The sequence below is a fragment of the Falco peregrinus genome, chromosome 18 (genome assembly GCF_023634155.1).
Source record: "Falco peregrinus isolate bFalPer1 chromosome 18, bFalPer1.pri, whole genome shotgun sequence".
In the NCBI taxonomy this organism is placed as follows: Eukaryota; Metazoa; Chordata; class Aves; order Falconiformes; family Falconidae; genus Falco; species Falco peregrinus.
This window is the reverse complement of record NC_073738.1, coordinates 2,161,693-2,189,243: the sequence shown is the minus strand read 5'-3', so window position 1 is coordinate 2,189,243 and position 27,551 is coordinate 2,161,693. Positions and strand designations below refer to the sequence as shown.

At 56.8% G+C, this 27,551-nt stretch overlaps 2 protein-coding genes and 3 non-coding genes across 6 annotated transcripts in view; 4 read left to right on the top strand and 1 right to left on the bottom strand.

Annotated features, from left to right (window-relative positions):
• Window positions 1–20,671, bottom strand: part of LASP1 (LIM and SH3 protein 1) — a 33,051-nt gene extending 12,380 nt beyond the window's left edge. Inside the window, exons 1-3 of one of the 2 annotated variants that reach the window (XM_055789937.1) lie at window positions 20,534–20,671; window positions 15,534–15,628; window positions 1,749–1,833 (exon numbers count right to left, since the gene is read on the bottom strand). In XM_055789937.1, the coding sequence (XP_055645912.1) occupies window positions 1,749–1,833; window positions 15,534–15,628; window positions 20,534–20,602 (249 nt within the window). In that variant the 5' untranslated portion in view covers window positions 20,603–20,671. Of the gene's footprint in view, window positions 1–1,748; window positions 1,834–15,533; window positions 15,629–20,533 lie in introns of those variants that run through there. The other variant, XM_055789938.1, reaches the window with a different exon arrangement.
• A 334-nt stretch (window positions 20,672–21,005) lies between these two features.
• TRNAC-GCA (transfer RNA cysteine (anticodon GCA)) lies at window positions 21,006–21,077 on the top strand. The gene has a single exon. It is a non-coding gene; the product is annotated as a tRNA-Cys (tRNA).
• Window positions 21,078–23,116: 2,039 nt separating this feature from the next.
• On the top strand, window positions 23,117–23,188 carry TRNAC-GCA (transfer RNA cysteine (anticodon GCA)). Its single transcript has one exon. It is a non-coding gene; the product is annotated as a tRNA-Cys (tRNA).
• A 308-nt stretch (window positions 23,189–23,496) lies between these two features.
• On the top strand, window positions 23,497–26,242 carry RPL23 (ribosomal protein L23). The gene is made up of 5 exons (XM_055789770.1): window positions 23,497–23,591; window positions 24,132–24,215; window positions 25,006–25,134; window positions 25,777–25,890; window positions 26,112–26,242. Exons 1-5 carry the CDS (start codon window positions 23,579–23,581, stop codon window positions 26,192–26,194), a joined length of 423 nt encoding a protein of 140 aa, XP_055645745.1. The 5' UTR covers window positions 23,497–23,578; the 3' UTR covers window positions 26,195–26,242.
• LOC114010864 (small nucleolar RNA SNORA21) lies at window positions 25,289–25,421 on the top strand. Its single transcript, XR_003552540.1, has one exon. It is a non-coding gene; the product is annotated as a small nucleolar RNA SNORA21 (small nucleolar RNA).
• Window positions 26,243–27,551: the final 1,309 nt, after the last annotated feature.

Here is a 27,551-nt window from a genome sequence, read left to right as displayed (position 1 = left end):
CACCTGGAGCTGGGCATGGCTGCTTCTCCCCCAGGGACAGCGGTCCCGATGGCGTTTTGGTTGTAGTGACCGACTTTTGGAGATGCAGGCTCGAAAGACTAAGACCCCCCTGCCCCCTGCAAGGCAGCTGGCTCTGCCCCCAGCCACCTCCCGCACAACACGAGGAGCTGAAAGTCCCCAGCAGCTACAGAAAAGCCCAGGCAGCAGAGCACACGCCCTCCCCAGGGTCTCCTTTAATAAGCAACAACTAATGAAGAGCCTGAATTAATTGTAAAAACAGCACCGGAGACATCAGACCACTCAGCGCAGCGTTATCTCGCTGGTTCCCGAGAAAAAGCAATGGTGTCCCCTTTTTTCCTGCGCCCTCGGGACCACAACGCCAGCCCCAGGCTGAGCTTCGAGCCAAGCTGCGCTTGTGCAAGCCAGGGAGCTGTTGTGCAACTCGCTTCGAGGAAGAGACCTTACAAAAGCAGAGGTTTCAAAACTCGATGCCAGCTGCACCGGCACCACCGGCTCCATCCGCTCAAGGTGAGGTCCTGAGGTTCCCCCTCCTCCGCTGCCGCGGGGTGCACTCCCAGGCAACCTGCTTCGCAGCTCCTGACACTCTCAGGCTAGTGGGAAAAGCACGGTCGCCCACCGCATCCTTCACAGGAGTGCACTGGTCCCCCCCAAACCGACTGCTCTCCCTGAAAACGCCACGGCAGATCCGGAGCTGCCCTCTCTCCGCCCAGGACCAACACCGAGCTGAGTCACCGCACCTCGCTGGCAGCGCTCTGGGCAGGCTTTCTGCCCCTTTTCAAAGGAAAACAGAAATTAAACAGATACCCAGAAGAGTTGCCACATCCTGCATTCTCCTGAGAGATGCTGACCCCAGCTAAAATTGCAGCCAGATGCGTTTTCCTCCGGTGCAGCGTACGTGGAGCGCACGCCCGCCGCTCCGCGACGTCAAAGCTGGTGACAACGGTCCAGGGCATCATCTCAGATGCTTTGCCAACAGCCTCGCGGCAAAGTCCCACCAAGGATGGGCACCCCCCAAAGCTGCCCTTTTCTGTGCTAACCTCACCCTTCCAGCAGTTTCTCTGCAAAACTGATGCTCCCATTTCTGTTCTCCGTGTCTGGGACAAGAGAAGGCAGCCAGGGACGGCTCCTCGGCCACCCGAGGGACCAGCTCCCACCGCAGCACTGGGAGTTACCGGCGCCTGGACCCAGCCCGCAGCCACCCATCCAGGCTGGGGACTTTTGCTGATCCAGGGACACCTTCAGGGTCTAAAATGGGACGTGTCTGGACAACACCCTTCTCAAACAGGCTCTGCTCTTCCCACCAGAGAAAGAAATCCTTATCTGCGCCAGTCCTTATCCCTTCTATCTGTTTATTTCTGCTTGCCGGAGCTTTCAAGCCCTGCAAGCTTTGGGTTTACCCGAAATACCCGCCTAGAGAGCCAGCGCCTGTCCACACGAAGTTATTTTATTTGCTGTTTCACCCCATCGTGTGGCTGGATGTCAGCTGGGAAAAGGTAAACTGGTGCAAGGCGTGGACTGGGAGAAGCGGACTGCATTGCACTGGGGGGGTCCCAGCAGCCACAGATGAAGGGACCCGACGGCGCTGAGATGGGTGAGACCCAACAGGAGGGACCCACCGCCCAAACCTCCCCCGTGCGAGGCTGTGGGGAAGCACCAGAGCACGGGAGGCCGGCGGGCGATGGGGTGAAGCACGGTGGCCCCCGGGGTGAGGAGACCCCCACGCTCACCTGGCTCTGAAGCTCGCTCTGCTGCTTTAGGCGCAGGTTCTCGGGAGTGTCTGCCACCATGGTGAAGGACTGCTTCGGGTAGTGTCTGCGGAGGGAAGGGAGATGGTTAGCCACGGCGTGCCCACGGGCACGCTCACCGCCCTCTCCCACCCACCCCACGACCAGCACCCCCAGGAGATCCAGGTGCCCCCCCGCCGGAGCATCGCAGCGAGGGGCAGCGCAGCCGGGGCTGTGGGCACAGTGACACGCAGGTTTGGCAGGAGCCGTCTGGGATGACGGGATTTCTCACCGAGCGCCCTGGCAGGTGCCTGACACCTTCCCCAGCCCATTCACATTCCCCACCAGTTCCCTCCCAGTCTCCATACACTGGCTTAAGCTAAACTTCAGTTTTATCAAAAGAAAGGAAGGGGAGGGTTGGGTTGTTTACACCCCAGGGCACAAAACCATTCCAGGTTTCTCCTCTGATTTCTGGAGAGACCTTAACACATCTTCAGCGTTTCATTAAACACTCCTCGGGGTAACTTAGTCCACGCAAACGCTGCTAACGCGCTGGTTTACAATGACTTTGAAGGCTCAGAGGGCAGCAGGGTGGTTTCACTTGCTTATTTTACTGAAGTTTCGGCCACACAAGCCTCACTTCATGGTTTCCTGGTGCTGCAGAATATCACAACCCTGGCATAAACCAAGCTGGCGTAACTGTGCCCGTCTTGGGGCACGGGCTGTGCTACTCATCCGCTACTCATCCGTGCCAGTTCGGGGTGTTTGGTGGATCCATAGGATACGCCTGGAAGGGGAGTGTAAGGCAGGAGACCTCCGGCGTGGTCTGGCTACGAGCCAGCAGCTTTACTGCTCGGGTCCTGGTCCTTCAGTCGGGGTCACATCCTGCATCACAGGGTCAGTCCTGACACCGTGGTGCTTTACCGCTCAGGTCCCGGTCCTTCAGTCGGGGTCACATCCTGCATCACAGGGTCAGTCCTGACACCGTGGTGCTTTACTGCTCAGGTCCTGGTCCTTCAGTTGGGGTCAGCTCCATCCTGCATCACAGGGTCAGTCCTGACACCGTGGTGCTTTACCTCTTGGGTCCTGGTCCTTCAAGGGGGATCAGCTCCACCCTGCATCGCAGCGGATGCTCTTGCCCGTGGTCAGATCCAGCCCGGGCAGCCACCCTGGCTGTGTCCACACACACTGCAGAGGAAACAGTTTGCAAGAGGAATGTTCCCAGCTTGCTCAGCACCAGCGGCCGCGGAGGCAAAGCCCTCAGCACACAACGCTCCCCAGGAAAAGCCCAGAGAGGAGATCTGACACGGAACAGATGGCAGCTGCTCTCCCGGGATGGCAAACCGAGGGCACCCCACAGCAGCACTTCGGGCTTCTACCGCAGGCAGACAGCAAGAAGGGGGAAAACTGCCTTTTGAAACTGGCAGGGGTTTCTCCTTCACGAGGCTTCCAGCAGGATTCCCAAACTGGGTGGCGGGACCAGACTGGGATTTCAGGAGTCACTGCCTAGTGCGGGAAAGCAGCTGGGAGGCAAAGCCAGCCCCAGCCCCTGGATGCACGGGGCAGCACATCACGCTGCATCTGGGTTTCACTGTCAAATGCACGGAGAATTTCAAAAACCTGGAGAAATTCTCTCCCAAAGCCAGGCGATCCTCCTGGAAGAGGTGCCCAGAGCTATGCGGTCCTCCCAGCACAGACCGCAGCCCTTCCCAGAGGACAACTGGGGGTGGGGGGTGTCTCACCCACTCTTGGGGGTCTGAAGGCTTTGTGCCCCACGCTGACACCCCCGTTTCAGGGTGTAAGTCGCCCAGCTGGTGGCTGAACCAAGCTCTCATCCCAGTGCTACGCAGCAAACTGGGATAGCTGCTCCCATCCCTTCCCAGGCCACACGGAATGGCTCTTTGTGGATCTCAAGCAGCCCCTGGGCTTCTCGCTTGTCTCCTCCAGCCTTAGCAGTTATCTATTTACAGAATCAGCATTAGCACCTCTGAGCAAGGCTAATTACGGCGTGGTCAGGCCTTGGAGCAGCGCAGCACCAGAGAGGCAACCACAGACCTGCAAGAGCAGCACATACCTCAGTCAAGCAGCAATGCAGGAAACTCCGAGAATAAAAATAGCTGCCTCAGCTTCACTGAAAAAATAAAGAGAACCCCCCCCCACCACACACACACACAGGCAGAGACCAAACAGTGCAGATGTGGTTTGCAGAAAGGGGAATGAAAAAAAAAAAAAAAAAAAAAGAGAGAACTCAGCAAGCAGCTCTTGCCTGCTCTCTTCCCCAGTGCTACTGGCATGGGACCCCCCCCCAGCCAGCTTCCCAAAAAATTGAAACACATCACTACCCCCCTGCTCCAGATGCCTATCCTGCTGGACATCACCTGCTGCCGTGTCCTGTCACCAGCATCCCAGCTGCTTTAGGGGAGCGGGGGGACCCTTCTGACAGGGACCAGCCCCCCCTCATCCTTCACCGGCACAGGGGGTGGGGGATGCACAGAGGATGCGGCCGTACCCACACCGTAAGCCTAAACAAACCCCCCACAGCCCCCCAAAACATCCAGCAATAAGATCAACAATGACAAGAATCAGTTTTATACAAACAGATCACCGGCTGCTTGAAGGATGCGGCTTAATCTCTGTTTAGATTAATCTGATTAGGGGGGATATAATACTGTGAGTCCAGGCTCCCTGCCCCACTACCTTCAGGCACTGGTGTGTCACAGCTTCACACTGGGATGCACCATCACAGCCAGTGCCTCACCGAGCTGCCGCCCACTTGCTGCCAGGAATTCCGGCGTCAAGACTCCGATAAGGATAAAACCGATTCCCCAGGCGGGTCCTGCGCTCACCAGGAGCGATGGACAGCGGGAGGACCCCCCCCCTCCAGACCTGGGCATGGGTTTGCTGTTGATTTAAGGCATTTTGGCCACGGTTCCTGCTCTCCCAGTGCCACTGGAGCATGGGTGTCTGGGTGGGTGCTGCCCTGATCCCCCCCCTCTGCCAGGCACCTCGGCAAAGGCTCGGCTACCGCCGCTGCTGCAGGGGTGAGTGATGCTTTAGAAGCAACAAAACAGCATAAGGCACCTTGGGACCAAATCCATCCCAGCTGCTGTCTGCTGCCGGCAGGGATGAACAGTCCGGGGGGGCTGGCAAGACAGGGACTCCATCTAAATAATGCTGGCCCAGCTTGGGCTCTGGTGAGCCAAGATTGCTCCTGCGAGGGCTGCTGCACCCGTGTGAGTCGCTGAGTTGATGCATCCGTACCTTGAGGAGACGGCACGGAGGGAAGCAGGTCCTTTTGGCATTGCAAAGATGACAAAACCCCTTTGTAGCAGCCGAGAAGCCTTGGTGGCTGAGGGGGTTTGCATGTAACAGCCCCCCCCCCCCGCCTCAAGGGGGGCCGCACCTCAGCTGCTCCCAGGGACAAATCCTTCCCCTTCCAAAGGGGCAGCGCCACGTTACAGCTGCGGGGAGGCTGGTACCTGCTGGGCAGCCGGGAGCAGCCACCATCGGCAGGAGACGGGCATTGGTTTTGGCCAAACCCAAGTGCCATTAGGCAGCTGCTGGGGGAGCTGGGGCTTAATTAACAGTAGCGCTAATCCAATAAGTGCACTACCTCAGCTTACAGGGGCATGAGAGGACAGTCCTGAGAAGTGTCTCTTGTTTTAGCCGAGTTGCCGCTCGCATCCTGGAGCCCTTTCCTGAGTTTCTTGGAAGTCACTGCCTCACTCACGCCAAGGGCAAAGAAAACAAAGCCAGCTTGGAAGTACAAACAGCTCAGACCCCAAATGCTCCCCCCCCAGGTCACTAATTCTCTATTTGCAGAGCAGGTCTGGAAGGCAACGGGCTATGCAGAGCAGCCCCAGACCTGGCTCCAGAACGGGAACAGAGCTCCATCCCGGTCCCACGGGGAGAGCCAAGAGCCATCACCACCGCCCGGGGTCTTTGCACATCCAGAGGATTTTCCTGCTGCTCAGCAGCAGCTTTTATAGAGATGCCCCATTTTAACAGCCCCATCCCCTGAAGGGTGCTGAGCTGGGGGGCTGCAGGCAGCCCCCAGGCTGGCAGGGAAGCCACACAGTGGGACACACGGCTCCTGCAAAGGGCAAATGCAAATTTTAAGTTGTGTGCATCCCCAGCCAGAGCTGCATTTACGGCTCAGCCACGGCCCAGGAGCTCCCGTACTATCTGCTGGTGCTGCCAGTGGAAATCATCCCGTTGCCGTGGCAACCGCATCCCATGCCCTGGGCATGCTAATAACGCTTGGGAGAAGACAAGAGTCCCCAGCAGCAACCTCCAGATACAAGGAGGAGGGAAGCCCCAGTCGGTGCGAGGGCTGGAAATGAAATTCATCCCCGTGGAGAGCTCACAGAAAACTGAAAAGCCACGGTCATTGGGAGAAAAAAAATAATTTAAATAAAAAGAAATAAAAATAAGCTGCAAGACAGTTAACAGCCCCGCTGCTTGCATTTACAGCAACACTGTGCCCACAGCCGCTCTGCCCTGCTACAGCTGCAAGGGAGAGGAAGAAACAGCCATAGACTGCACAGACCGAGCTGGAATGAAGTTTCTATTTCTGTTTGATTTTTGTGGAAAACTCCCAAGGATTTAAGGCAGCTCCTTGAGCCCCCACGGCCCGGTGTTAGCGGGCAGGAGTAACCTGTCCACCTGCACCAGGCGTACGTAGGATGAAATGCACAAGTTGAGCATCTCCCCCGAAGATTAGGCATCGCTTTTCTGCCCAGCTCATGGGATCTGCCTGATCAAGAAAAGGCATTTCAACCCCTAGGGAATTTAAGGCTGGGAGATCCCTGGAACAGCCAGCCCCCCTGCCCAAACCAGTGCTTCCCCCTGCCCAGCACAAACACAGACGCCCAGATCCCTGCCACACACCAGAGAGGGGAAAACTGGCTCCTCTGCGTGAGAATCAGCCACAATAAGAGTCAGCAATAAATTAAATCTTAATGAGAAGGCAGCGAGCGAATTGCATTGGGTTGGGAGCGCGGGAGGCGGCGTGTGCGTGGGAACGGGGCACCCGCGGGATCTGCAGGGGGGGTGGGCTCGTCCCTCCTGGCGTGGGGATGGTCTCCTGGCGGAGTGGACCCGCTTCTCCCCCTTCTCCCAGTGGAAAGGGAAGGAGGAGCAGAGCTGTGGGTCCTCGCTGCCCTCCCCCAGCCTTCCCAGAAATAGGTCTTGGCTGGGGAAGCAGGGAAGGGGGGAGGGCGCTTATTGCTCAACCTGCCTCCCTCTTTCAGAAGCAGCATGAGCAACGCACCAAGGCCACCGCTGCGAGCACCAGCCATCCCCACCACCAGGCACCACAGCCCAAGCTGGAACCAGCAGGAATTTCTGTGCCGGCCACGGCAGCTTCCACTAAGCACCGAGCCCAAAGTCCACGGAGGAAGGAGGCTGCCTGCCAGGAGCCGCAGGAGGGACCATGTCACGAGAGCTCGCCTGGCCACCCTGCCAGTGTCACACTGGTGTCACGCTGGTGTCTGCTCCGGTGACATGGGCACACCTGCCCTGCTGCCCTTCACTCCCTCCCTCTGCTGCAGCAGCACTTGTTTCCCAAGTTGGTGCAACAGGTGGAGAACTGTGCAGGGAACAAAAGTCCCATAAGAGAAGATGGAGCCCTGAAGGGTCCTTAGAAAAAAACCACTCTGGGCTCCGCAGGCTCTTGGTGCAAGCAGCTTGAGATGACAAACGGGGCGAAGCCGCTTCAAACCATCCCTCTCCTGACAAACTGCAAGGAAATAATTAGTCCCACGCACCCTCAGATGTGACATTTGTGTAAAGTCTGCTGCTAAGTAATAGCTGTTCAGGCAAAACCAGTAACCTTTCAAGAACAAACGGGAGCCAGGGGAAAATAAAATAAAATAATAAAATAAAACCCACCCATGCAAGCTACCTGTAGGGAGGTGGCCCCGCTTCTGGCTGACGCTACAACAGCATCTAAAGGCTTTGCTCCTGTTTTGGCAGGAGCGTCACGGTGTTTTCCCCGCCGGAGGGGATGAGGAGGGAGCCAAGTTTCAGTGGGTCTCAGGGACCACCTGGTGCTTTGCAGCTTCGTCGATGCAGCAGTGGCTGCGAGGCAGGAGGGATGAGAGCCCAGGCAGGACGAGCAAGCGTCGAGCCCTCGGCATCCCCCCCAGCTGCTCCGCCACCCCGGCAGAGATGCGTTATTTTAACAAGTGATGGAGAGGAGCCTGCTGGTCTCGGGGGCAGAGCCGCCAGACAGCTGGTGGCTCAGCCTCGCGCTTCGGTGTCTCTCCTCGCAGACACCGCTGGCATCCATCCTCCGCCTGATTAGAGTTGAACGGATGGGACACATGGGATCCCTCCCCCCACCCGATCCCCCCCGCCGCGGGGGGCTGCTGTCAGATTAAGCCAAGCGGCACGCGAGTATGTGGGGCAGAGGGACACGTGATGGAGCTGAGGCTCAGGGCAGCATCGCCAACGTCGCATCCTTGCTGGGAGCTGGCAGAACCCCCCCCCCTTCCCTCTGCAGCCCCAGGACCTCGGGTGATTGCACCCAGCAGGAGAGACGCTAAGAAAAGCCACCCCAGATTTCACACGCTGCAGAAGTCATCGAGCAGCCAGCTCGGGGGGGGGGGGGGGGGCGGGGGGAGCACAGTGACAGCAAGGGCAGCCCCACTTCCCAGCGGCTGTTTGCCCCCCCACCCCCCAGAGCCATTTGCTTTCTGCATCCACAGAGGGGGCAGCCACTTGGCACCCCCAAAACCCCAGGGCACACGGGTCATCCTCCAAAGAAAAGGAGCGTTACGGCCCGTAGCAGACCCTGCGTAGGTGCCCTTGGCAAGACACCCCGGCGAGGCTGCGCCAGTCCAGCCGCAGCCCCCAGCCGCGGCGGGGTTTTTTGTTGCGTTGCTAAACCAGGTCAGTCGAGTCTCCTCCAGCCAGATAGAGCCCGTCTGGCTCCCGCATTAGGAGTTCCCCGACCGCAGCAACTGCGAGGCAGATGGGAGCGTACCCCGCTGCTGACGGCCAGGTTCCGTGCATCCCTCCCCCCGTCTCCCCCCAGCATCGCTCCGGGCAGCCTCACGCTGCCAGGGCGGCAGGAGCCCACCCAGCTCACGGTGAGGAGCCACCAGCAATAGCTGCACCACCAGAGGCAAGGCTACATTAGAGGCTCTTCCAGCAGAGATCTTCTAGAACGCCAACACAGCCCACCCCTCCCCATACACCCACCGGAGACAGCCCCATATCAGCACTGGGGGCTCAGTTCTGTGACCCCTCAGCTGATGGCACCTTGGCAGTATTTTCACCCCCCCGGACCCCGAGGTAAAGGGTTTGCCAGTGATCCCACTTCCAGACCAGTGTGACTCCAAGCACTTGCACCCCATCGCATCCCAGCCCTGCCCTACAAGCAGCATCCACCCCCCAGCACTGCCTTCCCGGGAAGCCAAGCGGCAGCACTTGAACTTCGATTTCGGAGCTTCTCAAAAGCTGGAAACAGAGTTAAACTTCTGCAAGGAATAGCCTGGTGGGACACGGCTGTAAAAACCCGCTGAAGCACAGCATGGCACTGCCCAGCCGCTCTGCAAAGAGCCAACTGATGCAGGTCTGCTGGCTACGGGATGCGGACGCTGCGTCTTCAGCGTGACTCAGACACCCGTATCTGTTCTCCCAGCGAGGCGAGTTTACACCACAGATCATGTGTGAGATGACTGAGTGTTTAGAAGAGCCTTTCTGGCTCAACGTGTCGCTTGTAGGCAACACAGGCTGCTTGCAAGCAAGTGCTTTTGGCAGACTTGTCCAGGGAGCAGCGACACAGCCTTCACCACTGGATGCAGATACACCATTCCCCCCCCGCCCCCCGACACCCCCAAATCTGCAGCCCCCAGAGGTGATAGTCACCTTTGTGCAGCTGCACCAGGGTTTTGGGAAAGAAGAGTTAAACAAGGGAAGCAATCAGCTCTGCTCTGCCAGAAGGCTCCCAAGTTCACATCCTGCCTTTCAAAGAGTTGCTGATTCTTGGGGACAAGCTAAAAAAAAAATAAAAATAATAAATTGTTCTTTTTGTTAATAATAAAGGCAGCATCATGCCGCTTGCATAGGCTTTTTTTTTTTTTTTTTGCATTGCAGAGGGCTTGCAAACATCCTACTATCAAAGAACAGGCTGCGAAGAACGACTTCAGTTCCTACCAGCATTTTCAGGGAAGACGCTGCCAAAATGGCTGGTCCAGCCCTCCACGTGTGCAGCTGCATCCTTCTCCCAGCATCTGCTCCCAGTCCGCCTCCAAACTGGCTTTGCACAACCTAAACCCGGAGCACAACTTTGCAGGACACCGTTCCCCAAGGACCCCCCCCTTTGCCCACCCAGTGTACTGGGGCCAGGCTGGCACAGGGCTTGGGGGGGGGGCCTGGAAAAGCAAAACCCCATCACTACCAGCTCCAGCGTGGCTGGCTACGTGGGACAACAGCGGTTTTGCTCTTCTCTTGATCGGCACGGGCAGCTCCCACCTCGCCCCCCTCCCCAAAAACTCCGCCAGCAGCTCCCAAGGGTCCCGCACACCCGAGCAAAACCCAGCCTGTTGTCACAAACCTGCTTTAATCCGGAATGGAAAGATTACAAACGAACACAGGGGAACAGGGATTGCCAAGCTGTGAAGCCAGAAGTCACTTCTGGCAAGAGCCCCCCCGCCCCCATCACTGAGCCCCCGAAGCAGAGCAGTGCCTGTCCCACCCTCCCCCCCATCGCTGTTTCTGGGAACAGAGCCGGCATCGCAATGGAGCTGGGTTTTTCCACAAGGTTTTTTGGCCCCGGGCATGGATAAGCAAGTTTAGGAAAGTCAACATTCATCTGCAGCCTTTCCCCCCCCACCCCGGGCAAGGTCGACGCTGGGCAGCCCTTGCTGCAGCCTCAGCCCAAGCCCTGCTCTCCTGGCCTGGGGGGCACAGAGGGGCTGCCACCCCCCTCACCTGGGCAGGGCTGCCGAGCCCTGGGGTCCTGCCCAAACCCACCAACCCCCCTGGGCTGGGTTTTGCTGGGCTCTGGGTGCAGCAGGACTGTGACAGCGGGAGGACCCCAGTGCACCAGCGCTGCACACCCTGACCGCAGGGAATAGCGTTCTTGGAGAACAAGCTCACTCGCCATCCGCTTCGTCAGGGTGGTTCAGTCTCTAACAATAAGCAGGGACCAAACACCTGAAGCAGGAGCACGTTCCCCTGCTCCTCACTCCAGGAGCAGTTGAGAAACGTCTCCCAGAAGGGTGGAGAACACCTGGAGCTATTGGGAAGGAGCAACGCGGCAATGCAGGGTGAGGAGTCACCTGCACAGAGTCACAGTAAGATTTTTTTCCCCTCACTCTCCCCCTTCCAGAGGCTTCATCCAAAAAAAAGAAACAAAAACCAACAAAAAAAACCCTAACAACTTTGGCTTCTGCACACCAGGGCATCACCAGTTAAAGCTATCACGCTGGGCTGCAGGGAGAATCAGCCACGGAGAGGTGACCCCCACGGCTGGGCTGGAGGAGGGCACCAGAGCCCTGCAGAAGGACTTTGGGTTTCCAGGAGGAAAAGTGTCACGGATGAGAGGTCTGTGGCATGGACAGCACTTGGAATAAGCCCTTCAGAAAATCAGACACTCCACCCTAAAGCAGATTCACTGCTATTTCCAGCCATTAAATCACAGCATTCCCATACCCCACACCCCAGAAGATGCACCAGGGAAGCCCTTCCCCCAGTGCAGGAGCATCCTGCATCCCCCAGCAACTCCAAGCCATGAGTTGGGGGGGGGTCCTTGCCCCTCCCCCATACAGGGATGCCAGCTTGCATCTACACCACAGCAAAAAGCAGAGCCTGCTCAGAGCTCCCCGGCACGCAAAGTGTGTGCAGCGAGACAGAAAAGCAGTTCTCATCCAGAAACCCGGCACAAATAAAGCACGGGATAAACACCTGGACTCCGTCCCAGCAACACAGTTGTTCCCCTTTCCCTTCCTGCCCCCCCCTCCCCCCCCAGCTCCCTCAAAACTTGGAAGATCACTTTATTAACGTAGTAGGCTGCTACCAGATGGAGCAGGGACGAATGCCAAGAACGGATCTCGCTGGCTCCTTGCAGAGCTCAGAGCCGCTCGGTAACTTTTTCCAAGCGAGTTAGCCCAGAGGTATTGGACCGCTCGCGTTGTGCGGAAAGGCAAAAATTTTAATGGTGATAAATCCACCAGGGAGGTTCTTTGGGTCATCCGCAGGAACTGAAGGTTTCCCAGCTCCCGTTCGGAGGTGCTGTGCCCAACGCCAGGTCTAGGGAAGCAGCTGTGGAGCCAGGAGCTGCTCCCCGATCCCTGACTCAGTGAAGAGGAATGTCAGCCCCGAGATCCCAATCCCTCGGGATATCCCCGCACGCCCACCGCCACGCCGGGTGTGGGTTCTCCGCAAGGCACGTCAGCTCCTTGAAGGCAAGCTGAAGGCACGCAAGCACGGCAGATGGAGACAGCAGGGACCCTGCCGACACACCTACGGAAGATATTTTTGGCAGTCTTGCATCGCCTTTAGCCCCTTTTTGAGGAGAAAAAAAAAAAATGCAGTTTAGGAAAGGGGATGCGGAGATGCAGCAGCAGCACCGGGATTGGGGTTTCCTCGTGCTCTGCACCGGCAGGGCAGCCGGAGCCAGGACTGTGAAGGTTTGTGGAGGGTCTGGATTGGCAGCATCACCTCCGCGCGCAGGATCAAACAAAGGATGCTGCATCTCAGGCCAGGCTGCTTCTCCTTGGTGGGGGAGGAGGGACTGCTGAGCAAGGAGGCCATTAACTTCCTGCCAGCTAGGCTGCAGCGGTAAGGAAATAATAGTAATAATAATAATAAAAATTAAAAAAAAAGCTCTAGCACTGTGGGGTGTGCAGGCAGCCCCTCTGAGCAGCCACGCTCCAGCAGCTGGGGATGCATGTGCGCAGCCAGAGATGCATCCAACAGGGCAACTGCTTGATCAGCAGCGCAAATCCAGGCAAAGGAACAGCTCTGGGATAAAGCCCAGCCTCGGGTCTCGGCTAGATGTCCTCCAGGAGAGGAGCAGGACATCCTGGTCACCAAGACGGAGGCAGAAAAGGAGCTTCTCACGCTGGATATTGCTCCTTCTCCCCACCTGGGCACAGCCCTGTGCCCAGGCGTGTGCCAGCTCCTCTGCATCTCAAGCGGCCGCGCTGCCCAGCGATGTCTCTGAGGATGCAGGTGAAGCCTGAAGTCCCCCCAGACCAAACACACGGCTTCGGATGCTCAGACAGGATTTCCAAGGCCCCGGCTGACGCCGCACACCGAGCTGCGGTGAGGCAAAGCGCAGAGCTACCAGCCACGGGGGCTGTCTGGGAGGAGGGGGCAGAGCCCTGACCACCTCCATCGGGACTCAACGCCGATCCCCCAGCCCGGCCAGCGCAGCACAGCGCTCAGCTGTGGATATAAACCTATATACAACGCACATTCGGGAGCAGCTGGTCCCCTCGGATGCGCGGGCAGCCTTGCCTGCCCTTTGCCGGCTCCCCCCCACCCTTCATTTGCAGAAACCCTCAAACTTCACCGGGGTATCGCCCTCCCACCCCTCAGTGCTTGTGTCAAGAGGTGAGCCCAGCCTCCAGCCCACAACCAGACACCCCAGCACCCAGCTGAAGTCAAAAGGGGGACGGCGAGGAGGGTGAAGAGAGTGACATCTGCCACCCAGCCAGTTCCCAGTGCCGATGGGCACGGAGAGAGCAGCGGGCAGCGTTCACCAGCCACCTTCTTGAAAGGCTTCACACAACTTATTGCTGGGGTAACATCAGATAGGGAGGAAGCCCAGCCCTCTTCCTCCTGCTCTCATGAAGAAAGAAACTCAGGAATTTGGCAGAAGGCCACGGCTCAAACAGAGGGGACCCTGTGCTAAGGCATGTTCACAAAAGCAGCCTCTTCCCTGCCAGGATAAACGTTGCTTTTCCACCCCCTCCTCGGGAGATAGAAGAGGTAGGTTGCCCCTCAACTCCAACACCAGCCAGAGCTCTTTGGCAAGGGTGGGCTCCCCCGGGGCTGCCCTTTGGGGGACACACTCCCCCCTTGCCTGGATGGTTCCTCCTTCCCAGGATATTCCCTTCCCAGGATCTTCTGGGGGGCAGCAGCTGGGAAGGAACCAAACCCACCCAAACCCACGTTCCTCTGCCTAGAGCATCTTTCCCTTCTCCCCACGCCTGGGCACCAGCACCTTCCAGCCTCCACCCCGGCAGCTGCTGGAGGCAAAGCCTCCCCATGCCAGCAGCTCTCAGCTGCTCCTCGCTTCTCTCTAAGGCACCGCCAGCTGAAGTAGGGAGGAGAAAACATTTCACACAGGTTTCTGAGAACATCCAGGGCTGCCCTGGGGTACAGGCAAGGCAGGCAGCTGCCTCCTCTTCAGGGAGGCTCTCAAAGGGTTAAGACAGCAAGCCAGCATCAAAGGGAGCTCTGGAGCAGAGGGGGTTGAGAAACTGAGATGGGTCGAGGTTGCGCAGACTCCTTGGAATCTCAGGAATTTCCCATTATTATCCCACTTCCCTTCCAGCAGCCTGGAGGGAGGGAGCACCAGCACAGGACCCCAGCCCCAGGACCAGGGCCACCAGGGATGGTGGCACATCCCAGAGCTGGCACCAGGCTGCCCACCGCCCACCCACCGCAGCACGCTTTGGTTCGGGGCGCTAAGGATCAATCGCTCAGGGTCTTCTCTCCTCCAACTCTCCACAAACCCGGCTCTCAAGTTCCCACATCCCAGGCTGGCTAGACCACCGTGGTGGGCTGAGACCCCCACACAGCCACAAGCATCCCTCTAACCAACAGTTCACCCCGCCGGTTCCCCCCCTCATACTGCTCCAGGAGGTTCCCCATGTCACCTCACAAGCTGGAGCTCTAGTAGCTCCATAGTAACTACACCGAGAGTTACTTCCTACTTGTCACACGATTGCCACCCTGCATTTCAGGCAACACCACCACCCGACACTCGAATGCTCCAAGTCCTCCTCTCAGTTCCACAGAAATTCTGGACTTTGGACAAGCCACAGGCACCACCAATGCCCGATATCAGCAATAACCAACCTACAAGGGCTATACAAGCAGGAGGGTTTTACTAAGGCGCCGTAGAGCCGACAGTCTCACCACTTCCCCCTTTCCTTCGACATCAGCAGGGTAATACCCATCTTACAAGGATGTTGTCAGGATTAACGTTTTTCAAGTACTCCGTGAACTACTATGCAAGGCCTAAGTAGTATTATGGTATTTAATTTTCTTTCCGACAATCGTTAAGGTATAAGCAGCAGCTAGAAAAAAAAATATCTTATTGCCAAGCTGCATTATAGACGTTAAGAAACACATCCCATCCCACCCCACCCCCCCTCTGCACACAGGGGCACATCTCCTCCCCCCCAGACACCCATATCCAGCTGGGGGGGGGGGGGGGCGTACAAACACCTTTTTATTTCCCTTTCTTTAAGGGGACACAGATTAAGTTCAACTCCACGTAAACGCCTGCCTGTGTTTGAATTTTTTCCACCCTTTGGCTGCCCGAGCTGGAGAGCAGCATCCAGCTGGCATTTAAGCCTGGAAAAACACCGTTTTAATATCAGCATTAATTGGCTTGTGCGACCCCTTTGGCCAGGCTTCACAAGCACCCCCAGAAAAACGCCGCAGAGCAGCCGGGAAAGTGTTTTTGCAGAGGACGGGGTGCCTGGCACCCCTCATTTCAGGGTGTGAGGGGTGATGCTTAAGAGGGACCAGGGTCCATCGGATGCCTCCAGCATCCCAACGCTTTCCCAGCGGCCACGGGAGCAGGTAGCAGAGACTTACGCGTTGCAATACGGCTTCTTCTCGTAGCCCTTGTAGTTTTTCATGTTTAGGGTCATCTTGCAGGTCTCGCAGTGGAAACATGCTTTATGCCAGAACTGGAAACAGAGACAAAAGAATCGTTAACACGAGTGACTTGCAAAACAGGGCCACGTCCACTGGAATCGCACAATTTCAGCTCGGCGGCGGCTCCTCCAGCCTAGAGACAGCAGCCACGACCCCTGCAAAGCCTGGAGGACAGACAATATTCTAAGACACCAAGTAAATCTGCCCCCCTAAATGCTCCCAACGCGACACTTGTTACGTGCATTTATAGCAGGCATCTTGCTTCCTTATCTCCAGACTGGGAATTGATAGGCTGGGGCAGATGCAGGAGAAGGGTCCTCCTTGGGAATGGACACCAGCCCTGCCCCGCAGAGGGAACGGCGGTGGTTTCCAGGCTTCGAAGTTGCTGCTTTTGGGTTTTTTTTGCTGCTGTTAGCCAAGAGATAGCCAGCCGAGCAGGTCAGGTAAGGCTGCACACAGACACCCAGCCGAGGAGCTGGAGACAAACGTTCTCACCAGAAGCAGACAGCCCACCGGTCCTCACCACAGATCCCACCCTCCCCATGAGGTTAATCCCAAACCTGAGAGTCCCCGAGGATGCAGGACCACCCCTAGCACCCCTCATCTCCCCCTACTCCTCTAGGGCCACCCTTGCCAGGGCTGCAGCCTCGCAGAGGTGGGGATGGGGTGACAGCAGCAGGGCAGGGGGACTGCTGTGAAGGTCTGTTTTGAATCCTCTCCCCCACCACTCTCGCACCAGCACCCTTGGGCTGTCCTGTACCCCCAGCATCACTCTCCTTTGAGCCACACTCAATGCTCCAGGCTAAAACCACAGCCCCCAAAATTCAGATCGCCACCCTACGGAATGGGTTGCAGCACCTAATGAACGCTAAGGAAGTAGTTGGGAGTTTTTCAGGCTACTCTTAAAGAAATTATTTCTACTTGGCATTTCACTGGTCCAAGCGTGGACTGGACTTCGAGGCTGGAAGGAACCTGGTGAAGAACAGCTCAGCCACCGAGCAGCTGTACCCCAGACCAAGGCTGATGCCCTGCAGCCCCCAGGCAACCAGACTTTGTGCTGGGCTTTGAGGGGTCCGGTGTGACACCTTGGGGACCAGTCCGGGCACGGCAGACAGAAAAGCACCCAGACAGGAGCCACGCAACAGGGAAAGTACAGCCTGGAGCAATGTCTTCGCTCATTCCAGGTAAGGCAAGTCCTGCCCCAGGGTTGCCTTCCCTCTTCCAGCAAGCACCTCTGCACAGCACCTGAACCGCCCAGCATCCCCTGCGAAATCAGGGGAAGAACAAGCCCAATGCCACGCTGCCAGCTCAGAACATCAAATAAATGACAATTGACAAGCCCACAGCATGACACCCAGGGATCAGCCTCACACGCATTTACTCCGCAGCAAGCAAGCAAACCCCGGGAGAACAGCTGGTGGTTGTCGCTGTAGTTTCTACTACTAAGCTTGGAAAAAATAAAGTCATTTCCACCACTGCAACTACTGGCTGGGTCTGTGTTCCTGCAAGGAGACTGCGAGAGCCAAGGCTGAGCCCTTGTGCCACCTACCCACAGGTACCACACCCCGGTGCACAAACACGGCCCCGGCTCTGCAAGGCAATGACTCAGCCCAGAAAGGACAATTTACCTCCTTCCAGTTGCTCAGAGCAACGTATTTGTTCTTTTCCTCTAGTTACACAAGTTCTAGAGCTTGCCACTAACAGCGAGGGGGCTTCTAAGTGCACCACGCACCGCTCCGTACCAACGCCCTCATCCACATCCAGCCTGCGCAGGATTATTTTCCTCCTTCCCAGCTTTCAGACTCTTTAAGGACACAGAGATCAACAGCTGAACCCCGAGTTCTGCAGGCATCTGCAAAGTTCCAGCCTTTCGGTTGAGCTACGGCCGCATTAGGGGTAATTAATAGACCTCACCCAGCCTGTTGGCCATCCATCGTGCCATGAGCTGTGGGTAAACACCAGGGATGCCACTAGAAATACACAGAGATGAGCTGACAGCCAACACTACTTTGGAGCCTCCTCCTCCGAGGAATACCCAGGCTCCCAAGAGCTAAGGACTATCTGGCAAGGCCAGCTGTCCCCTCGCCTGGGGCAGCCTCCGCAGTAAGCACAGCAGAAACAACAACAAAAAAAAATCAACAAAAAAACCAAACAACAAACCCCAGCCAGAGAGCAATTAGTGCGTATTGATGCCTGGGTTTGCATTAGGCACTGTTCAGCAGGGGGGTCTCTGTGCCAGGGCTCTGATGAAGGAGACTCTGCACCCTGAGCAGATACCAAGAGCAGGACCCCCTACCTCCAAGTCTTGCTGCCACTAAATTTTGTCTTTTCACTGGTGCTGGATCCATGAATCCAAGGCAGCACTAAAGGGAGAGCTGCAACACTGAGCTGACACAGGGGACCAGCAATCACAGAGGCTTCCAGTAACGCTACTGGAAATAAAGCTCGCCCTCCCAGCACGTCTGTAGGGAAAGGGGATGAGTTTCAAATCGGTTTTTAGAGGACCATTAACGCCTGTGCTTTCCAGCTCCCAAGTCTGAAGTGCTCCCAACATCTGGAGGCGATCCCAGGTACGACTGCACCGCATCCCGGCGGGATGTACTCTGCGGGAAGCGCGCTGGCTGCGCTCCAGGCAGGCTGCTCGTGGAGGGATGGAGCATTGGACAGCTTTGCCACCCACGGCAGGCTGGGACGTGGGGACAGAGCTCAGAGCCCACGGTACGTGTTGGTGTAGCCATTTACTACAGCCACGCAACACCCCTCCACGGAGCAAAACCACTGCTCCACCGCTGGGAGCATCGCTTGAGAGTTGAGGGTGAGGGGGGACTCCTGGGGCTGGGGGCAAACCCTTGCTGGGGTTTAATGCACTGTAACAGCTCGTTTAACTCGTTTCAGAACTCATCTGACATCAGCTTTACGTGGGTTCAGCAGCTGCAAGCACCAGCGGCGCAGGAGATGTCACTTCCACAGCGGAAGCGGGCAGCTCACCCAGCACCTTCTCTAGAGGGCTGGCGGTGGGGGGAGGGGAGCAACACCCCTTCCCCCAAGGCCGAGCAGGGCATTTGCCCTTCGCCTCGCAAGGTGAGGATGTGAGAAGTGAAGCAGCAGAACTGGCCGGTGGCGTTCAGCCCAGCCGGAGCTGGCAGTGGCGGTGCAGCCCGATAAAGCAGCAAGTTCTTCCTCCTACTTTCCTGTAAATCTCAAAAGGAAAAGGGACCCCCCCTGATGTCACTACCAGGATAAAACCCAAACCCATCTGGCTTACCGACACACTGGTGCATGCACCGAGAGCGTCGCCACCGCCGCATGCATTGCTTCCCCTCCCAGCAGCCCTGCACCGCTGCTGCGGTTCAACTTCAGCGACGCTTACGCAAACACCACCAGAGCCGCCCTTTTGACTTTGCTCTGGGTAGAGCGAAAACAGGAGGGCAGCCACTCGTCACACCGTGCTTATCTCTGGCTTTTATAGGAAGTGGCGAGGCTTTTTTTTTTTTGCCCCCCCCCCCCCCCCCCCCCCCCCCAGCCAGAAACCCCAGAAAAATTAACGCCGGGGCAATTCGTTGTTTGGTTAGGGGCACGCTGTATTTCCAAGGCCGCCCGTGCGATAATTTTGAGGAAGGGGAAGCTAAGGAGACCCCCTAGAAGTACAGGATGATGCCTGCAGCCTCCTGCCCTCTTCCAAACAGGCGGGATAGAGGGGCTCAGCATGCTCAGCACACCGCTGCCAGGTCAGAAGCGGCGCAAAACCCAGGCTGCTGGCTGTGGAATCAAGGGGTCATCCCCCCCCCCCCCCCCCCCCCCAATTCCCTTCCAATTATCCCTGTTGGGATACCCCGCAGCTACTGGGGGTCAGCACAGGTTGCAGAAAAGCAGCCAGGACAATCCCTGGGACACAGGGCTGATAGTTCAGCTTCAAACCATTCCCAGCTTCAGGAAGAAACATCATCTGTTAAAAATGCGAGCAAAAGGGGCTGCTGGAGCTCAGGAATGCCACTGCCCAGATCCGCACATTCTTCCAGTTACTTTTTTTAGTCCCTAAACTGGTCATCCCAGAAGCCTGAAGAGGAGGGGGAGGAGAGCAGCTCAGCTCTCCAGGAGGGGTTAGTTGAGAGGCAAATCCCATGGGAATGGTGCAGCACAGGGGATGGAGACACCACCACCGCCTGCTCCACCGGACCTCACCTCACCAGAGCTTTGTTCTTGATGGGAAAACATTAAAAAAAAATAAATAACAATAAATAAAAAAAGCCACTCCAAAGCGCTCGCGCCCCGCGTTAAGGCAGGCAGCAGAAAGTATAAAGCTTGAATTCTGGAACACAGAAGTATCAATTGGGGTGGAAGATTAAAAAAAAAAAAAAAAAGAAAAAAGAAAAAAAAAAGAAAAAAAGAAAAAAGCTCGGGTAATGCAAACCAGATGAGGTTCCCGGCTTGAGGGGAAGCTTTAAACTGTTGCTTTCCATCAGCCTCCGCAGCCGCCTTCCCGCAAGGCTGGGGCTGCTGCTGCTTTTAAATTATTTAAAAAAAAAAAAAAATAAAGCCACGGGGAGCGCCTGGGCAAAGGGCTCCCAGTCCCCTGGTGGGAGGGGATGCTGGATCCTGGGGGGAGCGTGGGGGGTCCCCCCCGCCTCAAGCAGCTCTCTAGGACTCTCTGGGTGGGTAACGTGGAGATGCCCCCCCCCTCCTCAAAAGCGAGATAATGATGATGATGATGGAGGAGGAAAACGAAGCATCCCACCCCCGGGAGACCTGGCAGCCGCCGCCAGGGACCCTCCGGGTAGGCAACGTGGAGATGATGGAGGAGGAGGAAAAAAAAAAAACCCAAAAAAACCTACAACCATCCCACCCACGGAGAGCCGATCACCCTGGGTGCTCCCCCTCCGTCCGTCCCCCCGTCCCCCCCCCCCCGCGTGCCCCCAGCCCCACGCGTGGCCACTGACCTTATCCAAGCAGTTCACCTTCTCGGTGGGATACACGATCTTGCCGCAACGGGCACAGTTGGGATTCATGGCTCGACCCCCCCCCCCCCCTCCCCAACTCCTTCCCACCACCCGCTGCTGCCGCTTCTGAGCCGCCGCCCGCTTTGCCGCGACCCTAAATAGGCTGGGGGAGGGGGGGTGGGGGGGGTGGGGGGGTGGGGGAGGGGCGGTGGGGGCGGGGCGTGTCCCCACGCAGCCGTACAGCCTACGTTTGTCAATGGGCGGCGTGGGCGGGCGCGCTCCCGCCTCCGGGGGTGCGTGGGCACGTGTAGCGCTTTGCAGGGGCGCGCAGACACCCCACACACACACCCCAGCCCCCCACCCCGTTCCATGCTCGTCTCTGCGTGGAACGGGGTGGGGGGGCTGGGGGGAGAGGGGTCTGCCCACGCGTGGAGCCTTTGTAAGTGACCACCCGGCGGCCTTATTGGCAGCTGGGGGTATAGCTCAGTGGTAGAGCATTTGACTGCAGATCAAGAGGTCCCTGGTTCAAATCCGGGTGCCCCCTGAGAATTAAAATTTACTTTTTTCTTTATTTAACTCCACATCCACGCGTGATTCCTTATAATTTTAAGCCGGTAAGTGAGTGGAGAGCTGTGGTGGCGTTGGGGGAGTTGTGTCCGCAGAGCTGCTGCGTTGGGCTGAGTCGCTTCGAGGGGAAACACAGTTTTAATAAATAACAAGTTATTTTTGGTAAAATGGGAAGTGATCCACAACAGGCGGGTCACAGACTTGCGGGGGGCGAGAGGGAGCACCTTGACCTCTGCGTCTGTACCTCGCGCAAGTCCAGTTCCCCACCAGCTTTCAACTTTTATTGTATTTTTATTGAAAGGCAGCAACGCAAACGTGAGCAGAATCCTCCCGACCTCTGTCGAGCGCAAGTCCAGTTCCCCACCAGGTTTCAATTTTAGTGTATTTTTACGGAGCAGAAGCCTCTCAACCTTTCCAAGCTGCAATGCCGTGGGGTACCGCACACCCCGCTTCACCCAGGTTCTCCCTGCCCGTACACCACGACACGTAGCATCAACTCCGGTCAATTCAGGTTATTCCGTTGCAAAAACCTTCGTAAGAACGTTAATTCAATTTCTATTGGGAGATAATGACACCTTAATTCTCTTTCCCGGAGCATGTTAGAAAAGACCGAAGCTCAGTAATCACTATTTGCAAGCAGGCTTTAATAAAGCACACCCACATCAAACGAGGCTGCGCTCGGCTCTCTGCCCCCTTATTCATTTCAGGATGCGGCTTAAAATTGGCTTCCTTCGTTTGAAAAGCAGCTTATCTGATCCTCTCACAAAGGCGCCCACTCCTTCCCTTTTCTGATCACCTCGCCCAACGCTTCCCAGCCCCCCGAATCAGCCTCCCACCCTTTCCTGGCCCATCGCAGCTTAAAATAAGATGAGCTTTTCAGCTTATCCAGCTCTTTGGGATGCTGTGGGTGGTTTTTTCCTCGCTTGGCTCGGGAGAAGCTGTGGGGTGAGGGAGGCTCTCCATCACCCCGACGTTTTGGGTACAGTGCAGAGAAGCTGCTGCTGCTGCTTCCCAGGGCTGGCTGAGGGCATCACTCCCCCCAGGCCCTGCTCCAGCCCCAGCTTTTCTTATTTTTTTTTTTCTTTTTGAGAGCTGCATCACTCCTGGTGCCCCAAGCACCCATCTCCGGTGAGCTGCACCATGTCTGGTCCCCCAAGCACCCATCCCTGGTGAGCTGCATCACTTCTGGTGCCCCAAGCACCCATCCTGTTGATGGGTGACCTCGCCGCGTGACCTGCGCTCTCCTCCTGGTGCCTTCGCAGGGGTGATGGGTGTGAGCTGATGTCCTGGGACCCCACGGCAGGAGCCACGCTGGGTAGCGCCGCGTTACAGCACCATCACCTCGTTACGGCATGTAACGGCTGGGTACCTGCCTCTCATTAGCTGCAAACCACACAGTTACCGTCAGCGGTTGATTATTGCTGTGAAACGACGGGATATTTTGTTGCTTTCTGAAGTTATTCTCTTACATACATATTTCTCATTTTTTGCTGAAGGCTGGCAACATTCTTTCTTGTTTCTACGCGGAGCACTCAGAGGACCAGGTATATGAAATAGTACAAGCAGCATCACTTGTGCTTTCCTCCTGATATTTGATTTAGGTGATAGCTGAATAATTAAATAAAAATTATAAATATTTTATATACATATATATATGAAAATGAAATATATATATTATAGATAGATAGATGTAAAATATATAGCCCCCAGGCAAAAATCCCTTTCCCTTTGGGGTGCAATAACCCTGGATTGTGCGGAGTCGCTGGGGCTGAAGTAGCCGCCTGGAGGCACGAGCCAGCCAAGGGCAATTCCTTCTGATAAGGCAGAAAAATTCCTTCCTTGCTGGCCCCCCCTTGCCCGCGGGGGGCTCCTAGCCCGGCCTTGGCCGGGCCCCCCTGGGACAAGCGCACCCGTCCCATCGCCCCCCCTGCTCGGGGGCTGAGAGCGAGTGTCCCCCCCGGGCCGGTGGCCCCCGGGTAGCGCGGGAAGGCGGCGCGGAGCGCAGGGCTACGCGCCGGGGGTATAGCTCAGTGGTAGAGCATTTGACTGCAGATCAAGAGGTCCCCGGTTCAAATCCGGGTGCCCCCTCTTTTAGAAAACGTCTCTATTTCTTTTTTTTTTAATTCCCCCCCCCCCCGTGCCCCCTCCGGTTTAGAAATTTTCGAAAGATTTTCCCCCAAAATTACGGTCCCAAAGCCTCCCCGTGCCCCTGGCGCGCCCCCGCCGTACCCATGCACCCGTGGGGAGCGCAGCCCACCGTGGGGCGGCTGCCGCCTGTCCCCTCGCGGTGCTCCCGGTACCGGCGGGAGGGGGGGGGGGGGGAGGGGGGGCGCGCTCCGCTCCCCGTCACCTCCGCGCGGCGCCGCGGGGCCCGGCCGCCACGTGAGGCGTGCTGGCCTTGGCACGTCACTTCCGGCGGCGCGGCGTACGGGCATATCCCGGCGTGCTCCGCGCCGGGCCTCCTCTTCCGGCCCCAAGATGTCCAAGCGAGGTGAGCCGGGGGCCGGGATCCGGCTCCATCCGCCGTCCCGCGGGGCTCGGGACCTGCGGCCGGCGTGGCTGTCCCGCTCCCGAGGCGGCGGGGGGACTGTGGGGACGGGATGGGGGGGATGGGGCGGCGGAGGAACGGGATGGGGGGATGCTTAGGGGACGTGGGGGTGGGGCCTGGGATGGGGGGGCTGGGGAGACGGGGCGGCGGGGGGACGAGATGGACACTGGGGGGACGGGGGGGCAGGATGGGGGGACAGGGCGGCAGGGGGACGGGATGGGGGGACACTGGGGGGACACTGGGGGGACGGGGTGGCGGGGCGACACTGGGGGGACAGGGCGGTGGGGGGGGCGAGATGGGGGATAGGGTGGGAGGGGCAGGATGGTGGGACGCTGGGGGGACTGAATAGGGGGCTGGGGTGACAGGGAGACAGGATGGGGGGACACTGGGGGGACAGGGTGGGGGGAGGATGGGGCAGCAGGGGTCAGGCTGGGCTGGGGGACGCTCCGTCATTCGGCTCTTAATTCTTTTCTCAACCCGCAGGACGCGGCGGTTCCTCCGGTGCCAAGTTCCGCATCTCCCTCGGTCTCCCGGTGGGAGCTGTGATCAACTGCGCCGACAACACGGGTGAGCGCGGCTGCGGCCCGGCTGGGAGCCCAGGAGCGCAGCGGCGGGAGTCGGGGAGCTGCCGGACATGGGGCGCTGCCGTGCCGCTGCTGCAGCGCTGCGTACCGGCACATCATCCTGCCTGCCCCGTTCCGTTTAGGCAGGGTTAGACCGTCCACACGTTTGCCGGTTACATCGCTGGGAAGCATCACGTTGGTTCATTTCCCAAGAATAAGCGGCGCTGCGTTAATTAAGCATCACACATGTTCCTTACAGGTTAAGAAAACTTCTGTGGGTCTCAAACACCAGCAGACCCCGAGCTGGACCTCAGTTATTATTCCCTAGATGGGCTTGTCTTGACCACATTTCAGCTTCTTTTGGCAAGTTGGGTTTCAAATCCATCTTTGCAAGGGGATCTTTCATTTTAGCTCCTTCCTGGAATCACAGATTAACATTCCCTTAATGATATAATGTGCAGCTAACGTTTGCTGACGATTATCCATAAAAGTTATAGTGAAACAAACAGGCTGTAGTAATTGCACTGAAATGAACACAACAGGGTGGCAGCGGTCAGGAGACACCTGCTGTAATGCTGAAGGTGTTGGAAGAAGTTTGTAAAAAACCATTTTCCTTCTGAAAAGCTCTTGTTGGGTCTGTGCTTGTGGCTCAGTGAGATGTTGTGGAAGGAGACAGCAACGGTATCGCTTTTGGGTGAAGCGGCAGCCCGTGCTGTTCGCTTCAGTCGGTGATTCGACACGGGAAACGTCTTCCTGGATGGCCAGCTCTGTTAATGCCGGGCTTCTCTCCGCAGGTGCCAAGAACCTGTACATCATCTCCGTGAAGGGGATCAAGGGACGCCTGAACAGGCTGCCGGCAGCCGGCGTGGGTGACATGGTGATGGCCACCGTCAAGAAAGGCAAACCAGAGCTGAGGAAGAAGGGTGAGTGCGGAGAGGAGCGGCGAGTCCTGCCGCACCGACGGGCAGCTCCTGCTGCAAGCCTGCCTGCGCTGTAGTGTCCCTCATCCGAGGGGAGCACGGTTCCTCCCTCAAACTGATCAGAAGGTGGGCCCCGAATCTTTGGAGCGTCACCTCCACCCTTCTGAAAAGCACTCGTTGGGTCTGTGTGCAGTGGCTCGGCGAGTTGTCGTGGAAGGGCAGAGCGAAGACATCGCTTTTGGGTGAAGTGGCAGCCTGTGCTGTTGATTTCAATCAGCGGTGTGACATTCGGCCGGGGGGGGAAGGAGGTCTGGTCCTGCTCTGGAGGGGAAGGGAGGAGTGTTTGCTGAGTATTGTCTGTGAATGGATGGTATATTTAGAAATAAAGGTGGAAAAGTGGAAAAACGCTAGATTGTCCCAAGCGTGGACGCAGCTGTAAGCATTACACGATCAGTTTTAAGTCTATTACTGACTATAAACTGTAGCTTCTCTTAGCGAAGCACTGCAAATACACCGTGCAGAAAACCCTACGCTTGTGCACTGCATCAGGTGCTGCTGCAAAACGGTTCCCCTGGGGTATCTGTTCCCAGGACCGTGTGCTTAACGTGATGTTTCTGATACCAAGCTGTTCCTTTCTCTTTGCAGTCCATCCGGCGGTGGTAATTCGGCAGCGAAAATCGTACAGGAGAAAAGACGGGGTGTTCCTCTATTTTGAAGACAACGCAGGAGTGATAGTAAATAATAAAGGTGAAATGAAAGGTACGGACAAGGATCCCGTTACGCTGTGCAAAAGGGGGACATGGAGAGGGGTGGCAGGTCGGTGGTGCTGGTCGGAGGGCTGCGCTCTCCTGGGCAAAAGGACCCAGATTCTCCTCGGAGGGTGCGATTGGGTTGAACTAGTGTTTGTGTAAAAATGCTGCCCTGAAGCATCTCTGCACCTACTCGGGCCCCTAACGCGCTGTTGTCTCTTTCTTTCCCAGGCTCTGCAATCACAGGCCCTGTGGCTAAGGAGTGTGCGGATCTGTGGCCCAGGATCGCCTCCAATGCAGGAAGCATTGCATGAACGTGTTCATCTCTGTAGAGATAAAATAAAAGTCCTTGTACCAAAGAAGTAGTGTCTTTCTTGCCAAAGTGCTCTCCTCTGCTGAGCAGGACGAGTGTGACGATGAGGGAGTTAGTTCTGGGAGGTGTTTTTACAGAACTCTTGTGTGGATGTATACTTTGAGCAGGAAAATGGGATTTGGAGTTTTAATATCCAGTGATGAGTCTTTTTTTTTTTTTTTTTTTTTTTCTTCAGGCAGGTTCCTGTACTAGTGGAAAATAGCTGGAAGGGGGTTGCACTGGAATGAGTTAAATTTCAGCAATATTGCCTGAATTGATCCAGTTGATGTATGCAGGGATAGAAACTGGGCGGTGTCTATAAAAGCCGCTACAAGAAGCCTTTGTACAGAGGCTTGCCAAATTGTAGGTCTGGAATTTTCTTCCAGGGTGGGCAATTTAACCGCTTAGAGATACTGGTCTGATTCGAGGGGGAGGGGTGTGGGTGTGGGAAACTGCTTGAAAGTGATCTGTGCCTTGAGCTGTGGAGTTGTGGCCACTGGGATCTAAAGAATGTTTCTTCGACCTTGCTGAAGTCATGCAAGGACACATCAAGCCCCACTGCTGTTGGCTGAGGTAGTGGCTGAAGCACGTGCCTCAACCTTCCATCAGTGGTGAAACAGGTCGCTGATTGCTAATCGCAAGTAGAAGGTCTGATCTGAACTTGCAAGATCAGCTGAAAAGCTTCGAGGTGGGAGTTGGAAGGTACGTCTGTGCAAAAGCTTGTGCTGTGTCAAGTCGCTGGTGGTTTTCCCGGTGTTCCTCTGGCTGCAGCAGAGAACGTCTGGATGTAAGCTGCAGGTTGGCGTGTTTTGTGGTGCTGCTGGAGGGGCAGGGAGGCTGCCTTGGACCTGGGCTTGCGGGTGGAAATCAGGGACTTTCTCCTGGATATCGTGGCCCTGGTGCCCTGCTCTCAGCACTGGCTGTGACACCCAGGTCAGGGAGCCCCTGGTGTGCTCCGGGCTTCGATCCACCCTGGCACATAGCTGATCCCACAGTCACTTTTCCCTTTGCTTAGAGATTCCTGATCCTTCTCTGCTATCCCTGATGCCTTTAGAGCAGAGGAAGAAGGGTGGTGAACGGACCAAAGACTTGGAGTTACTTGTAGCACAGACACAAATAATGACGTACAAGAGCAGCAGGGTCTTGCAGTGATTTGTAAAGCGTTTTTAAACAGATCTTTGGCCTATCCAACATGAATCTGCAAAATATTGTGCCCTAAAATTTGTTTCTTGAGGCATTCCCACTGGATAATGTGCTGTGTGTTGGCAGCAGCTGGAGGGGGGGGAACATGGAAAAGGATTTGACACGGATTGAGGGCC